The sequence below is a fragment of the Notolepis coatsorum genome, assembly GCF_963971535.1.
Source record: "Notolepis coatsorum genome assembly, chromosome: 18".
Taxonomy (NCBI): Eukaryota; Metazoa; Chordata; class Actinopteri; order Aulopiformes; family Paralepididae; genus Notolepis; species Notolepis coatsorum.
In genome coordinates this window covers 44,307,256-44,325,740 of record NC_140182.1, presented here as the reverse complement: position 1 = coordinate 44,325,740, position 18,485 = coordinate 44,307,256, and the positions used below count along the sequence as shown (strand labels likewise).

General features: G+C 42.2%; 1 protein-coding gene across 1 annotated transcript in view; it reads left to right on the top strand.

Moving 5' to 3' along the window:
* The window catches only part of LOC311245136 (inosine-5'-monophosphate dehydrogenase 1b-like), a gene marked incomplete at both ends in the record, with an annotated part of 28,236 nt that extends 16,888 nt beyond the window's left edge, over positions 1–11,348 (top strand). Inside the window, 11 exons of the mRNA XM_084334930.1 lie at positions 1,160–1,261; positions 2,624–2,698; positions 2,882–3,088; positions 3,291–3,378; positions 4,202–4,401; positions 6,254–6,344; positions 6,785–6,880; positions 7,905–8,048; positions 8,205–8,349; positions 10,706–10,849; positions 11,261–11,348. Coding sequence (XP_084191056.1) covers positions 1,160–1,261; positions 2,624–2,698; positions 2,882–3,088; positions 3,291–3,378; positions 4,202–4,401; positions 6,254–6,344; positions 6,785–6,880; positions 7,905–8,048; positions 8,205–8,349; positions 10,706–10,849; positions 11,261–11,348 — 1,380 coding nt within the window. The remainder of the gene's footprint in view (positions 1–1,159; positions 1,262–2,623; positions 2,699–2,881; positions 3,089–3,290; positions 3,379–4,201; positions 4,402–6,253; positions 6,345–6,784; positions 6,881–7,904; positions 8,049–8,204; positions 8,350–10,705; positions 10,850–11,260) is intronic.
* Positions 11,349–18,485: the final 7,137 nt, after the last annotated feature.

Here is an 18,485-nt window from a genome sequence, read left to right as displayed (position 1 = left end):
ACCCACACCAATCTGGTTTTAGAGAAAAACACAGTACAATCTCAGAGGCTACTCTATTTATAAATGACATTGTATCAGCCCTTGACAAAGGAAAGCATTCTGCTGCCCTGTTTGTAGATTTGTCAAAGGTGTTTGATACTGTTGACCACTTTCTTTTATAACAAAGATTACAGAGGGTTGGCTTTGATACAGGTCCTTGCAGTTGGTTTCAAAACTATTTATCAGAAAGATTTCAGTGTGTGAAAATGAAAATGCCCAATCAGAGTAAAAGGTGTTCACCGAGATCAATTCTGGGCCCTGTCTTATTTACCATTTACATTAATAATATTGTCTCATCTCTGAGCAGCTGTCAAAGCCACCTTTACGCGGATGACACAGTTATTTATTGTTTATTGCTGATTCTGTGCAACTGGCCACTAAATATGTACAACTCTCCTAAACATTTGCTCTTAATTGATTGTCTGATGTTTCTGTAGTTATTAACGCACTATGACACTTGTGAATGTAACATCTCGACGACGCTGTAAATGAGTTGAACTACTCAGTGTATCGAGTATAAATAAAGATTGAATGAATGAATATATGAAGTCCTATGCATGTGTACAACATACATAATTAGTCACACATGTGGACACACACTGAAGCGACAGGACATTTGTAGAGAACATGTAAGTCGCTTTGGATAAAAGCGTCAGCTAAATGACTAAATGTAAATGTAAATGTAGAGTTTGGTTAAAGCTACAGTCAAATGAATGTCCTTTTAAGGTAACAACTGTCAACCTGGTCAAATATGTACCTGTTATATAAGCTGGCAGACAGCCAAAGACGTACATTTTTTTGTATCTTTTGTAATTGTCTTGGTAAGATTTTAACATAGACATGTTTTATTCAAATCTCAACCCACTGAATAATATTTTTGATTTTGACATTTTTCTTGTATTTTTTAAACTTGGAGTTTCAAGCTAAGCTCTTCCTCAGGCAGCATCCATTTCAGTAAATAACGTTTTGCATTCAAGTGGCTTCTCTATATTTCCTTTTTAAGAACATTTTGTATCCATCTTCTGGATACTGTATATATATATATATTATAGTAGACACACATACTATATTATATAGTTCATAAGATGATGTTTCTCCATCCAAATTCGCTCCACCTCAGGATCTCACATCCGCGTTGACCAGAAAGATCACCCTGAAGACGCCACTCATTTCATCTCCCATGGACACAGTCACAGAGTCCTCCATGGCCATCGCAATGGCAGTGAGTACAGCAATACCATTTACTATCATCCCTCATTCTACACATTGATACCATCACACTCCCTCAGAAATACATTACGTCCAAACACATCCATTACAAACTCCTTCAATGATATACAGTGAGATACAGGCTGCACAGTAATGTTAGCCTTTAGCGTGTCCTGGTTAACCTGTTCCACACGATGTGAAAATCCGCCTAAAATATATACCTATGGTAAATGGAATATTGCTCCACTTCTACAAGGGCTATTTGCATATGGTACATCTATGGACCTCAGGGAATCTATTCACAGTGTCAGAAATATTGTGTCTATTACTAGGCTTGCTTAAATTGTGATGAAACAAAGGAGAATATGAATTATGATTTTTCTTTGCATCTTTGACAGTGAATAACACCATGATAATAATGACCAAACTTAAAAAAGAACTGATCTCGTTCAGTACCCTCTTGAGATCATGTGTACAAAAAATCGAAGGAAATGAATAAAGGGAAGATGATTAAACTGAAGGTTCTGTAGATACAGTACTGAATTCTCCCATCCGGACCAATGCAATTTGAAATATTATTATAGAATATAGAATATGATGCTTATACATTACCTTATTATAGCCAATTCGCACATTTATATATACATATATTATCTTTCAAATGCGCAAGTTCAATTTGGATTTAGTATCACCAGGCGTGCATAAGAACAGATAATGAAATCTACTGTAATCTAGTGTACTTTTTAATTTTCCCCACAGTGCAACCGTTTTGAAACTAATTTCAGATCTAATTGTTCCTACATGCTAACAATAGGGAGGAGAAACTAACTGTGTTTCAATATTTGTCAAAAACTTTACCTTTTGTGGCTTATTATCGCGAATCATAACAGTTATTGATATGATTCATTCAGAATGCTGAACTTTGAAACCCCACAGTATCTGACAGGAAGTGTAGTTCGGAAAAATTCTAACGCTGGTCGACAGCTATGCATGGTCTCTACAAAATGGCCGCAAAAAGACTACAATTCCCATGGTTAAAAATGTCCATTTCCGTTTCCGTCTTGGAATAGACTTCAGAACATCGAAAACTTAAAACTATCTAATGGCACTTTTAACCTATTGCTAAACTAACGTATTGATGATAATATACATTCTACATGCTTTTGTGACATGTTAGTGATGTTAATACTTGAAAACGTTTGACAAAAAAATCGCAACTTATATGCAATATTAAAAAAAAAAAAATTATGACCAGATGTCATTTTTTGGGTCAGTACCGACCCCGTGGGGTGGAACAGGTATAGGTGAATCTTACTTTAGTGGTACAAGCTATTCTCATAGCCCTCATTGATTGGCTGGTTTGCGTGTCTTTCAGTTGATGGGAGGGATTGGAATCATTCATCACAACTGTACAGCTGAGGTCCAGGCCAATGAGGTCCGCAGAGTCAAGGTAAACAAGATTATAATAAAATGACATCCTAAATACTTTGGGATATTGTATGATATCCAAAAGCATCTTCCCTTAGAATAAGATGTTATTCACTCTGAAAAAAATCTGATTTTAGTTAGAAATTAGATTTGTGATTTCATTGTTAGGAATTTGCTTTTGATTTGTGATATTCTTTATGGTTAGAAATTTGAGCAGGGCTTCATCACGGACCCTGTGGTGATGAGTCCTCGTCAGACAGTGGGGGACGTGCTGGAGGCCAAGCTGCACCACGGCTTCTCTGGGATCCCCGTCACGGAGACCGGGAAGATGGGCAGCAAGCTGGTGGGCATCGTCACCTCCAGAGACATCGACTTCCTCTCCGAGAAGGACCACAACAAACCCCTGGAGGAGGTAGATGGGTGTTATGTGTGTGTGTGTGTGTGTGTGTGTGTGTGTGTGTGTGTGTGTGTGTGTGTGTGTGTGTGTGTGTGTGTGTGTGTGTGTGTGTGTGTGTGTGTGTGTGTGTGTGTGTGTGTGTGTGTGTGTGGTCAGTACCGTATGTGATTATTGCATTTATGACAATGAGAAGTTCACCATCTGTTGTCTGATCCAGGCGATGACAAAAAGAGAAGATCTAGTTGTTGCACCGGCTGGGGTCACACTGAAAGAGGCCAATGACATACTGCAACGCAGCAAAAAAGGTAAAGGTCAGAGGTCACTGCAGAACAGACATCAATAAAACGTGTTCCCTGACAACTATTGAGTACCTCAGACGAAAAACAACTCAAGTTGTCAACATTTTTATTGTTTATCATCTAAAGATGGTTGTGTTCATTCATAGTTTAAAGACAGTAGAGGTAGAGTACTTTCTTTTACATAGTATCTGGTTCTCCCTGCGAGGGTTCACTCACTCACTAGGACCTACAATCTTTCACACTTGGAGGCGTAGTTGAAATCATGAACTTTATACTCACATGGAACGAACTTTATACTCACATGAAGACACAAGAATAACTGGACTTGGCGCTGCCGACGGATGGGAATCTGGGCAGGCCTATCCAACTTTCCACATAGAGGATCACGTGAATCATCATCAGAGGATCAAGTCAAACCATGACAATAACTAAAACTGGAATGTCATGGTTTTCACGCCACGGCAGCGATTAGCTCACACTTAAAGGAACACGCCAACATTTGGGTAAATTAGCTTACCGTCTTCTCCAGAGAGAGACAAGAAGATAGATACCAGTTTCCTCTCTGTGCGTCCAGTAGAAAGCTATCATGTACGGGTAGCCTTCGGGAGAGGTGTTAGTTGGACAATGTGTAGGCTACCCGTACATATCCGCTTCCATTCATTGTACTAAGCTAGGCTAACAGGCAGCCACTACTGAACGCACAGAGAGAAAACTGGTATCTATCTTCTTGTCTCTCTCTGGAGAAGACGATAACCAAATTTCCCAAAATGTTGGCATGTTCCTCACGTTTGGACTCACTCTGGACTCACCTTGCCTTTCCTTCTTTCAGGTAAGCTACCCATAGTGAATGACAGTGACGAGCTGGTGGCCATCATCGCCAGGACAGACCTGAAGAAGAACAGGGACTACCCCCTGGCCTCCAAGGACTCCCGCAAGCAGCTGCTGTGCGGAGCCGCCATCGGCACCAGGGAGGACGACAAGTACAGGCTGGACCTCCTGATGCAGGCCGGGGTGGATGTGGTGGTGCTGGTGGGTCTGATTGTGGCAGCATGGCTCACTGGTAGCATGGTTTCAGGGGCGTCATTTTGGTATGGCAAATATCTTTTTTTTTTTTTTTTTTATAATAATATTTTTTTTTATGTTGATTTAGAATTCAAATGTCAACATTATGAACGAAGCTTCGAACTATTCGGTACAGCCCTAGCATGTTTTGATATTGTCACTTATCTCACTTTTACTAGGTGACTTTTACTATAGGTGACTAACTCAAATATGCAAAAAAAAAAAGGAAAATGGACATACAGAATTTTTTTTATCAAAGGACAGAAGAGACAAGTGATACAGGGACACAGGTAAGGTCTTACAATGGCTTAGTGATTATAACAGTGCAGTTTAGCATTCAGTAACCCATACTTTTTGTGAATGTGTTTTTGATACTACATTCTGTTGAACACACCCCTCAAAACCGTACCTAAGGAAAATTGGCTCAATTGCAAGAAAAATAATAGACAGTTATGATATTACATTCTGCATAATTTGTATGCAAAATATTGTGGTTTCCTGCTTTAGTCTGTTGACACATTTCTATACTAAAAATGCTTGTGTAGTCCTAGAAACAACGCACCAAAAGTGACTATTGCGCAACTGATTTGACAAAAAAATCCACCAAGGGGGGGAATACCCCCCTTCACCCCCCCACCCTCCCTAATTGCCATACCTTGGCTTTTACTGAAATGACGCCACTGCATGGTTTTATTATGATTGTAGGATTTCTTAACCATTTACACTGGGGTGATAATCAGTATGCTCATACAGAATGGGATGCATGCATTGTGTTGTTGATGAGTCTGTCTGAAACAGTCAATATGCAATTATTATTGTTGCTGTTGCTCCAATAAGCCAGTGGTTCTCAACCTCTTTGGTATTACTATTGGTATATTTCATTTTTCAAAATGTTCAGTTGCTATCGCATGCACTCATCTGTGTTTCACTACACACATGGGTGCATGCTTACCAACTGTTCGCCTGTTTTTAATGCAACATGCAACACTAATATCACCGAAATCTAAGAAGGAAGATCCCCCCTTGAATTGGCCCTTCTAAGATTTCTCTCCTGTTTTGCCTGTGGTGCATTTTTTCCTATTGTTAGGTTTTAGTGAGTTTTTCCTTACCTTCGTGTGGGGTATGTCTGGGAGTGTTGCATGCATGCATGTATTTATTATTTATTTTGAGTTTATTATAATTTGTTGGACCTTATGGTATTCTTGTTTTTTCTTGACTTACTGTGTTTTTTCTTCTTGACTTGTTTAAAGAAGACGTGTCTCTGTTAAGCACTTTGAGTTGCACTCCGTGTATGAAAGGTGCTATATAAATGAAGATTATTATTATTATTATTATTATTTGGTGTCAAGGATCCCCGAATTGATACATATTAGGCAGCGGACCCCCGTCTGATAAGATGCTGCCAGGGACCCCTGTCTGAGGGACCCCAACCTGATAAGATGCTGTCAGGGACCCCTGTCTGAGGGACCCCAACCTGATAAGATGCTGTCAGGGACCCCTGTCTGAGGGACCCCAACCTGATAAGATGCTGTCAGGGACCCCTGTCTGAGGGACCCCCACCTGATAAGATGCTGTGTCAGGGACCCCGTATTAAATAATAAAAAATCAATTAAATAATAGTGAAATTAAACTATACCCCATTTTTCTGGGGACCCCACAGAGAACCACAGCAATACGCTGTCTCTTATCCATGCTCTCTGTTTTACTGGACTCATCCCCCCTTATCCATGCTCTCTGTTTTACTGGACTCATCCCCTTTTATCCATGCTATCTGTTTTACTGGACTCATCCCCTTTTATCCATGCTATCTGTTTTACAGGACTCATCCCAAGGAAACTCTGTGTATCAAATCAACATGATCAACTACATCAAGCAGAAGTACCCTGAGCTACAGGTGGTTGGAGGAAATGGTATAAGCTTTTCCTTCTCTGCTCTGAGTTTTGCTACTGGTTGAAGGTTGAACCTTAATTCTGTTACTAAGAATTCTGAAATTCAGATATTCAGAAATTAAGGGTGGAACATTTTAATTAAAAGTCATGTATTAAAGGCCCAATCAGTGATCCAAATGTAAACCAAAGGGTAGCCCCACCACCAACAATTGTAAATAGGATTTGGAGGCATGTTTTCATTCTCTATCTACAGATCAAACTCTTCAAGAATGTATGTGAATGTACCACACATTGAAATGATAAAATAAACAGATTGGGCCTTTAAAAAGAAATATTTGAATTGAGAGAGTTCTGAAATTCTGAATTCTGAAAATCTTAATACTTTGGTGCTGTATATAAAAAATGCTCTCGCCCCCCTCTTCCTTTGTCATATTTTTGTCTTTGCCGCTGTCTCCCCCTAGTGGTAACTGCAGCCCAGGCAAAGAATCTGATAGATGCTGGTGTGGACGCCTTGAGGGTTGGCATGGGCTGTGGCTCCATCTGCATCACCCAAGAAGGTATGGAGTTATCCCAGGAAGGTATGGAGTTATCCCAGGAAGGTATGGAGTTATACCAGGAAGGTATGGAGTTATCCCAGGAAGGTATGGAGTTATACCAGGACATGGAGTTATAGCAGGACGGTTTGGAGTTATACCAGGAAGGTATAGAGTTATACCAGGAAGGTATGGAGTTATCCCAGGAAGGTATGAAGTTATGCCAGGAAGGTATGGAGTTATACCAGGAAGATATGGAGTTATACCAGGAAGGTATGGAGTTATACCAGGAAGGTTATGAAGTTATGCCAGGAAGGTTATGAAGTTATGGGAAGGAAGTGGAGAAAAGCAATGATTAAGTACCTATGGGAACTAATGAGGAACTATATAAATTATGTCAACAAACTGTTAATAACTTAAACTGTTGAGTAACCTTCAGTTACTCAAGTCTCAGATTTGATTCCTGAATGGCTTCTACTTCACTTCCCAATGACACCTGTATTAAAGAGCTGTCCACTCTCAAATCCCCATGTACCTGTATTTCTAAAAGTGAAAGGGTACGTTCACTAGCCCTATTTCCTACGTACCAAATTATGTTTTCCATCGCTAGAATAATTTCTCAGCACATTCCATGCTCTTCTAGGGCTTCCAAAATCCTGAACATACCCTTTAAATAATGTTTTTTCCTACACAGTTTGTTAACACATGTAGTGCTTAATCCTTTCAGCCCTATAACGTGTAAGAAACCGTACAATGACTACAGGGATGGACAAATGTGTTTGCCCAGGTGTCAAGCCAGCACAAATATGGTGAAATTATTTTGTGGGGTTGGCCTTCAAAATAAATACGTAAAAAATGTGTTGCTTTCTACACTCTTATTTTGAAGGCCAACTTGCTAAACAAAAAGTCTCACCTTAGATGTGCACGGCAAGGCGTTTGCCATGTTATCAACGGGCAACACTGTTTATGCATCTCAGTATTACCCTACACTTACCCCGAAAGGTCTTCCAGTCCAATGAAAGACCTCACACAGCGTTCTGTTTCTCAGTCATGGCGTGCGGGCGGCCCCAGGGCACCTCGGTGTATAAAGTGGCAGAGTACGCCCGCCGCTTCGGTGTGCCCGTCATCGCCGACGGAGGCATTCAGACTGTAGGACATGTGGTCAAGGCTCTAGCCCTGGGAGCCTCCACAGGTAGGCCAAAATGCATCTCTATATGTGTTTACAAAAAAGTATTATATTTTTTTTTTCACATGCAATGTTGCGCTTTTCAATATCATATTCCCTTTTGCTACGTCGCCAGTTCACGGTGACCTTTCACACTTTGACCTCTGACATTGTTGCCCTCAGTGATGATGGGGTCGTTGCTCGCGGCGACGACAGAAGCTCCGGGGGAGTATTTCTTCTCGGACGGGGTGCGCCTAAAGAAATACCGTGGGATGGGATCTCTGGACGCCATGGAGAAGAACGACAACAGTCAGAAACGCTACTTCAGGTAGAGAAAGGGACAGAACAGAGGGAGGACACAGGGACAGAACAGAGGGAGGACACAGGGACAGAACAGAGGGAGGACACAGGGACAGAATAGAGGGAGGACACAGGGACAGAACAGAGGGAGGACACAGGGACAGAACAGAGGGAGGACACAGGGACAGAACAGAGGGAGGACACAGGGACAGAACAGAGGGAGGATACAGGGACAGAACAGAGGGAGGACACAGGGGACAGAACAGAGGGAGGACACAGTGACAGAACAGAGGGAGGACACAGGGACCGAACAGAGGGAGGACACAGGGACAGACTCGAGGGAGGACACAGGGACAGAATAGAGGGAGGACACAGGGACAGAACAGAGGGAGGACACAGGGACAGAATAGAGGGAGGACACAGGGACAGAATAGAGGGAGGACACAGGGACAGAACAGAGGGAGGACACGGGGACAGAACAGAGGGAGGACACAGGGACAGAACAGAGGGAGGACACAGGGACAGAACAGAGGGAGGACACGGGGACAGAACAGAGGGAGGACACAGGGACAGAACAGAGGGAGGACACAGGGGACAGAACAGAGGGAGGACACAGGGACAGAACAGAGGGAGGACACAGGGACAGAACAGAGGGAGGACACAGGGACAGACTAGAGGGAGGACACAGGGACAGAATAGAGGGAGGACACAGGGACAGAATAGAGGGAGGACACGGGGACAGAACAGAGGGAGGACACGGGGACAGAACAGAGGGAGGACACAGGGACAGAATAGAGGGAAGACACAGGGACAGAACAGAGGGAGGACACATGGGACAGAACAGAGGGAGGACACAGGGACAGAACAGAGGGAGGACACATGGGACAGAACAGAGGGAGGACACATGGGACAGAACAGAGGGAGGACACGGGGACAGAACAGAGGGAGGACACGGGGACAGAACAGAGGGAGGACACAGGGACAGAATAGAGGGAAGACACAGGGACAGAACAGAGGGAGGACACATGGGACAGAACAGAGGGAGGACACAGGGACAGAACAGAGGGAGGACACATGGGACAGAACAGAGGGAGGACACATGGGACAGAACAGAGGGAGGACACAGGGACAGAACAGAGGGAGGACACATGGGACAGAACAGAGGGAGGACACAGGGGACAGAACAGAGGGAGGACATGGGGACAGAATAGAGGGAGGACACAGGGGACATACTCGAGGGAGGACACAGGGACAGAACAGAGGGAGGACACATGGACAGAATAGAGGGAGGACACATGGGACAGAACAGAGGGAGGACACAGGGACAGAACAGAGGGAGGACACAGGGGACAGAATAGAGGGAGGACACAGGGACAGAACAGAGGGAGGACACATGGACAGAATAGAGGGAGGACACATGGGACAGAACAGAGGGAGGACACAGGGACAGAACAGAGGGAGGACACAGGGACAGAACAGAGGGAGGACACAGGGACAGAACAGAGGGAGGACACAGGGGACAGAATAGAGGGAGGACACAGGGGACAGACTCGAGGGAGGACACAGGGGACAGAATAGAGGGAGGACACATGGGACAGAATAGCTGTTCTCTCTTTACTTTATACACATTTAAATACTGTGTAACTTTATGTCAATGCACTATGCACACTGGTCATTCATTGGCAACAAATAGATTCGATCAGATTAGATTAAATGTATTGTCATTGCACAAGTACAAGTACACAGCACACAGAAATGATGTTGGCATCTAACCACAGTGCAAAGGAGTAGTAAAGTGCATTGTAAATAAGCTAATGTATATGTACCATATTTCTATATACTATATAGTGGTACTAGTATGAATACACTATGATAGAAAGCGTTCTAGCCATTGGTTTAACTAATATGAGTAGATATGTATATACAGTGTGTACAGTGTTATTATACATTGTTATTATACAGTGCTATAGGGATAAACTATAGGTTTGATATAGGTAGTATAATGAAGGTAGGTATGAGTACAGTGTAAGATAGATGTAGGTAGTAGATAAGTATGGATATAATGGAGGATCCTACTATATAAAGCTAGTGCCCTGGCATACATTAGGCCTCATGTAAGAAAGGCCTGTTTTGTACCTAATACTGTACCTAATATGCATGTCTGCCATGTCATCAAAGGGAAAAGTGTTTCCATGACATGAACGTGACTGAATGAGTGTCTCCTGCAGTAGAAAGTCATATACTGTGTGTGTGTGTGTGTGCGTGTGTGTGTGTGTGTGTGTGTGCGTGTGTGTGTGCGTGCGTGCGCGTGCGTGCGCGTGCGTGCGTGCGCGTGCGTGCGTGCGTGCGTGTGTGTGTGTGTGTGTGTGTGTGTGTGTGTCCAGTGAAGGGGATAAGGTGAAGGTGGCCCAGGGTGTGGCAGGATCAGTCCAGGATAAAGGCTCCATCCATAAGTTTGTCCCCTACCTCATTGCTGGTATCCAACATGGCTGTCAGGACATAGGAGCCAAGAGTCTATCCATACTGCGGTACGGTGGGGTGTGTGTGTGTATACGTATGTGTGTGTGTGTGTGTGTATGTCTCTGTGCGTGTGTGTGTGTGTGTTTGTGTGTATGTAATTGAAAATGGGGGACCCTGATGTAAACAAGACGAAAGTCTTTCTCTGGTCTGCATCCCCACAATCAATCAATCAATCAATCAATCAATCAATCAATCAATCAATCAATCAATCAATCAATCAATCAATCAATCAATCAATCAATGTATGTCTATATATGAGTGTGTGTGTGTGTGTGTGTGTGTGTGTGTGTGTGTGTGTGTGTGTGTGTGTGTGTGTGTGTGTGTGTGTGTGTGTGTGTGTGTGTGTGTGTGTGTGTGTGTGTGTGTGTGTGTGTGTGTGTGTGTTTTTTTTTGTAATTTTCTGTGTCACTTTGTCCCAGGTCAATGATGTACTCCGGAGAGCTGAAGTTTGAGAAGAGAACCATGTCTGCTCAAGTAGAAGGGGGCGTGCACGGCCTCCATTCGTAAGTGTGGCCCCTAATGGCCCATAAAAGTCCCCCATTTGCTTTCTTCATGTTGCCGCCATTCGACTCCCACGTTGACTCCCACATTACGAGTGAAAGATTTCCTTTCCATATTAGCATCGACATTATAACACATGATTGACTCATGTCTCTCAACTGTTACAGGAGGCATTGTTCTATTGGATCATTATGAATGCTTTCAATGAGCAGATTAAAATTCATTCATTTCAAAATATAAAAAACAACTGGGGTTAAAAATAACCAGATAATCAAATCTGTACTTCTTGTGTATTTTCGACAATTATAGCAAAGTTGTAACATTGAATTGGATGGGCACTTCTGCATCTTGCCCAAGCAGTATGGTGACCTGACCCTGTGAATAAGACTAATGACCTCCTTACCCTCTAGGCCAGTGGTTCCCAAAGTCGGGGTCGCGACCCAAAGGTGGGCCGCGAGCAGCCACGGATGGGCCGTGAGATGATTTAAAAAAAATAAAAAAAAAATAAAAAAAAATAAAAAAAAACTTTTTTTTTATTTTTTATTTTTATATTTTTTATTTTTTTATTTAAATTTTTTTTGTCAGGTCACTGAACTTAGAAGCAGGCCAGGACAGTGTTTCTAGTTGTATTCTAAAATTCTATTCTATTGTATTCTAAAATGTGACTATATGGTTTTATATTAACTTAATAAATAAACAAAAACGAAAAATCTACTTATTTCAACGAACATTTCAAACTAAATAACAGATTATGCACATAAAACGCTGAAAACAACCGAAGCAACAATAGTATTTTAATGAGGCTATTATTATTATCATTATTATTTTGCAACAAGTTAGCCCTCTCATAAATAGCACATATAAATGAATAACTAACTTGAACTAACTTAATAGGATTGAAGTGATATTTGGCTTAAAAAATCGGTCGTCTGGCAAAAAAAAAAAAAAAAAAGGCCAGACGATGTGCATTGGGCCGCGGCTCTCTGACGCCTTATTTTTTGGGCCCCGGCCTGAAAAGTTTGGGAACCCCTGCTCTAGGCTAGGGGCTCTAGGGTGTTATGGTTTCTTAAACTCTGGGTCAGGACCCAAACATCTTCTAATCTAGGTGGATCTCTACATGACAGTTCTAATGTTTGTGGTGTTTTTCAGTGAGCCTGGGTCCCTAACAACAAGAAATAAACTCACCTAATTTGGGTCCTTGACAGGAGACGTTTAACCTTCTGTAGTGTGGTAGTGAAAGGGTTAATACATGTTAAGGGACAGCGGTTCTCATTCTGGAGGTTAGGACCCCCAAGGGGTCGCACAATTATTTTCTGGGGGCCATGAAATTACATACAAATAAGACATAATATTTATAATTTTTGGTATGCTTTATTTCTGAAATAAAGAATATTTGAAGTCTAAAGCCCTCATCTGATCATTAATCAAATAGCTTGAATAGGGTTTTAGTCAGAGTTAACCAGTCTGTCTATGCTTAAAGGAACACGCCAACATAGTCAGAGAAGAAAATAGATACCAGTTTCCTCTCTGTGCGTTCAGTAGAAAATGATCCAGCTGCAAGCTAGCCTAGCTTAACGCAAATGAATGGAAGCGGATAGGGACCACTAGCCTTGCTTAAAACTCCGGAAGAGGTGTTTTTGGCCAACAGCTAGGCTAGCTGGACCGTATCCGCTTCCATTCATCTGTGCTAAGCTAGGCTAGCTTGCAGTCGGATAGCTTACTACTGAACTCACACTGACTCTGGAGAAGACAGTAAGTGCAATGTTGGTGTGTTCCTTTAAAGGGGAACTATTTTACTATTTCTTTCACTATTTGGGCACTTTTACACAATTCCTGTGAGTCTATGGAACACCTCTGTAATATATATATTTTTTTTATTCATTGTTTTGTATTTCTAATCAAGTCCTCAAAAACAGCATTTTTCTACCTCAAGATCTCGAGCTGTTTTGAGCCTGGGCTTCTAAACCACTGCGCAGCGTCGTGTTCGCCTGAACATTAACATGCAGCGGTGTCTTTATGACATCACATATAGGGCACATTTTCAAATGACTCAGTTCAGTGAGGGTGAATATTGTGAGAGGAGAATTGGAAGAATGCGCCAATATGAGAATTTTGAGACATAGATCATATTAATATAAGTTCACATAGCTAGGAAACAATGCTAAACACTCAAAAAGGCCATTTATAAGATAGTTCCCCTTTAACTATGCAGGGTGGGTCACAAACAGCTGGCAGCCCTCTGTTTTCAGGGGTTGCAAACCAAAAAGGTTGAGAACCACTGCTCTTAAGCGATTCCTTACCTTTCTTTGTGCTCCTTTTTTCCATGACTATGGCACCCCTCCTATCTCCACCCCTCCCATCTCCGCCCCTGTGTCCTTGTGATCACATCCATTTTGATCATTGGTTACTACCTTCTAATTTAGGTGGATATATTTCCTTTTGGGTGGCGGTGGTGGTGGTGGTCTGTTGAAGCCTGTCATCCTGTGTTGCCTCGCTCTCTGAACATGAGCCATTTACTTTACAATCTTTACATCTAATGATCATGGCAGTCGCAGTTCCCTATGTGTTTGGGTTGTGCTCCTTGTCAATCCCTTCGTCAGTAGAGACCTTTTCGGTGGAATTCCACCGCTGGGGGAACAGCTTGTAGTGTATTTCCTGTCAGCTATTTATTATTAGTGAGCACTGCAACACGAAACAAACTTGGGACCATTCAGCATGTTTGTCAAGCAGCCCAATCTCACGTAAAATATGTAAATAAAGTACTAATCGACCACAGGAAAAAGGTACATATTGTATGTTATCTTATAGCCATACAGTAAGTAACATGTTGACGTATTTACGAAAATGTACAACATGTACATATTACAAATAAGTACATATACCTCTGCAAATCTTTTTTAACTTTTTAGCATTTTCAGAAAACATTTGAGTTCCCCTGCTGGGGAACGAATCCAAGGCGCTCGCATGGGAGGCCAGTGCCTTTACCTCAAGACTACCAAGACACGCTTTTCTGATAGCCTCGCCCAAACACTAACCCTAACCCTAACTTTAGGTCTTAACCATAACCATTAAATGTTAAAACGAACCATCATCATAGTATTGCTGGTTGAGTGTGAGTGTGTGGCTTAGTCTAATGGTGAGAGCACTCGACTGCCTCATTGTTGGTTTGACTCCCGGTCGCGCACAAAACACAGTTTGTTTTGGAATTACGAAATGTAAATATATTACTTATACAAGACGTAAGTATATCACTTATACAAGACGTAAAAACATTACTTATGGCTATAACATAACGTACATTATGCACCTTTTTTCCTGTGGTCGATTAGTACCTTATATACGTTTTCTGAGGAGGCCGTGTTGCGTCAAGTGTGAACAGGTCTATAACCTCATCCACACCCCCTTGTCACCAAATAAAACTGTATGCCTGAGGTGAGCAACAATGTCAAAATGTCTTCTCTCTCTCTCTCTTACTCATGCTGTCTTGTTAGATACTCGTTTGTGCCATGTAAGTACGATCCATCCTGCTCTCACCTCTCTATCTATCCTCTCTGCATTCATCCATTCATCTCCATCCAACAGTGTCTTGATATAGAATATGTGTGATGATGACGTGTGAGTTACTGAATGAGTTTTATCTTTTTCCAAACGTAAGTCATGAAAAGCGGCTTTACTGAGGCAGGAGGAGGACGAGGGAACGCTCCGCCGGCACCCAATGTTCCCTCGCCAGTGGGCGTGAGCAGAACCAACGGGTACATGTGATTGAGCTACAGACGCCAAGCCGTGCTGACGACCAGATCACACTCTAGATCTGACCTTTGACCTCCCCGATGTCTCTCTTCCACGTGATCTGTGTCACCACCGAGCCGCTCCGGGTTAGAGAGACATTACCACACGTTTAATTCATGGAGACCAAAAGGTCAAATGTATGGGGTTATTGTTCAGAGTGAAATGTAGGTTACATCAGATACTGTTGTCTCACTCTAGCTCCTTTCTGTCTGTCTGTCTGTCTGTCTGTCTGTCTGTCTGTCTGTCTGTCTGTCTGTCTGTCTGTCTGTCTGTCTGTCTGTCTGTCTGTCTGTCTGTCTGTCTGTCTGTCTGTCTGTCTGTCTGTCTGTCTGTCTGTCTGTCTGTCTGTCTCTCTCTCTCTCTCTCTCTCTCTCTCTCTCTCTCTCTCTCTCTCTCTCTCTCTCTCTCTCTCTCTCCTTTCCGTCTCTAGTGGTGTTAATGTAATTTTCTAGGTGAGTTAAAAGGGGCACTTCACCCAAAAAACAATGCTGATTTATTTTGCACATAATCTCACGCACATCCAAAAGGTGTTGCACACATGCATTTAGTTGGGCAGTTACTGAGAGTAAATATACTGAGTCGTATAGGCTTATCATTTCATGGAGCTGTAATTAACACAACGCAAGGATTCAATGTCTAAAACAGTTTTTTGGATGAGTGTGAGATTACGTGAAAAATAAATCAGCATTGTTTTTCAGTGAAGTGCCCCTTTAAAGACAGCACTGTTTGTGTGGACTCTGCTCCCACTCTTCTGCGCCGATCCCTTCCCAGGTTGCATAAGTAGTGAGTAGTGACACAAGAGCTACAGCCAAACGAAGATCAGTGTTTATACTGTAACACCACTCATCTGCTTCCCTGGCACAGTCCCATCCAAGTCAGAGCAATGTTATGCTCTTGAGTACCTGAAAGAAAGAATGTGGGACAGCTAGATCCTTTACAAAGCGTCCACATAGGTTGTCTTCATTTAAAGACATATTTGACAGATCTGTGTCGGAGAAATGAGGCAAGCGAGGAGTGGGGAGAAAAAAGAAGGAGGAAATAAAGAGGACCAAGGTGGGTGCAGGAGGACAGGTGGAGGACAGGTGGAGGAGGACAGGTTCACACAGCAAAGAAAACAGTAAATTCCGGCCACACACACACTATCACCTCCGCAGTGATCTGTTACAAAGGGGTCGACGTTCTCAAGGCGGTTCACATAGCGTACAATCATAATGGTGAGCAAGTTAGTTACCATGCTGATATTCTAGAACGACTCTAGAAATGTAAGCTTGTCTGGGATCTGTGTTAACATTACGTCTCCTGACGTCACATATGTAAGGTCCTTTACTGTAGCAGGCTCCAGGACAGTGGCTTCTGAATGGTGTCACAGTAGGTGTCTTGTAACACACCGGCTGTGTGTAATCACAGTAATCAAAGGTACGTGTTCAAATAGGTGCAACAGAACAACAGGGTTACTTAAAACAAATGACAGCAGCGATATGCTACACTAGTGCAGAGAAGACTGATGTCTTGTCTCCTCTAGCCAGGGTTAGGCGTACTGTGGCCTGTCTGGCACACAGTGAGCATCTCCATTGTCGTTAGAACCTGACATAACCTGGCTGGACCCTGGCTGAGACTGTTGTATCATCATAGTTTAGCTTGTGTACCAGTTGTTGGTGGGAATTTTGAAAGGTTGCCCAGCAACCGGAGAGAAGAAACACAATGGAGATGCAAATAACCCAATCATACCATACCATGCTAGACCATGGCTAGACCCAGCCAGGCTGAACATAGCTAATGGAGACACAAACCCAACCATACCATACCATACCATGCTAGACCATGGCTAGACCCAGCCAGGCTGAACATAGCTAATGGAGACACAAACCCAACCATACCATACCATACCATACCATACCATACCATACCATACCATACCATACCATACCATACCATACCATACCATACCATACCATACCATGCTAGACCATGGCTAGACCCAGCCAGGCTGAACATAGCTAATGGAGACACAAACCCAACCATACCATACCATACCATACCATACCATACCATACCATACCATACCATACCATACCATACCATACCATACCATGCTAGACCATGGCTAGACCCAGCCAGGTTGAACATAGCTAATGGAGACACAAACCCAACCATACCATACCATACCATACCATACCATACCATACCATACCATACCATACCATACCATACCATGCTAGTCCATGGCTAGACCCAGCCAGGCTGAACATAGCTAATGGAGACAAGGCATAAACCTAAGCATTAGCCTTAATTCAAATATGTATGTAACCGGAGGGCCTTACAACTAAAAATGAAGTATAATCACACTGTAGATTTATGATGTTTTCACCCCTATCTGTGTGTCTGTGTTTGTGTCTGTGTGTCATGTTGCATCATAAGTAATGGCCAGATTGCCATGAAATTTGCTGTGAATATTTAGAACAGGAACCCGGTTGATTTTGGTGATTTTGGTAACCTTTCCTCTTGCACCACCATATGGATTTATACCCTGGGTCTGTTGAGACTGGCAATATTGGGCAGAGGTCTGCACCCTACTGAGCGCATTCTTCTAGTTTCCCTTGAGTTTGTTTAGAGTAATAAAAAAAAAAACTCAAGTCTCACATTTTGTTTCATGTAATGGCTACAGAGTGTTAATTATTTGTTTGATAACAGGATTGTTGTGTGGCAGAAATAAGATTATTATGCTGTAAATACGAGGTGATACAATTATAGTGTACTAAAGAAAAAGTATACTAAAGTATATTTTGATTAATCCTTTGGTTTGACTGTTAAAGTTGTAAATAAATGTAAATTTGTCTGGTCATAGTTTTAAGCACAATTGCTGGCTGTTTACAATGAGAATAGAATATATGATCCATATATGATCCATCCTTGTGCTCTTCTTTGATCTATCTCTGCTATCTTGCAGAGACAGACTAAATTAATGTCAACATTGACTGTACATAATACATAGGATAGGATTTATATATTTTTGATGCAGAACTTATCATTTAAAAGTAAAATGTTGAGCCACTGGTATAGGGCTGCCCCCACTCTTCAGTTAAGTAACTACAAGGTTAGTTTGATTTTAGTTGTCTCATTTTTATTTGTATTTCTTTATCAATTCATTCATTCATTTATCTACTAGTTACGTTACATGAGTTATTCTCTGAGGTGTTATATACCACAATATTCATGGACATGGATTCACTGCACATGGATATGTATTTGGTAAACAATACGTCTAAGGAGGTCATGCTATGTGTTTCATTCTTTTGCATGAACTGTAAAGGCATTTCTTATTGTTAATCCTGATATTGATATTATCTGTTTATG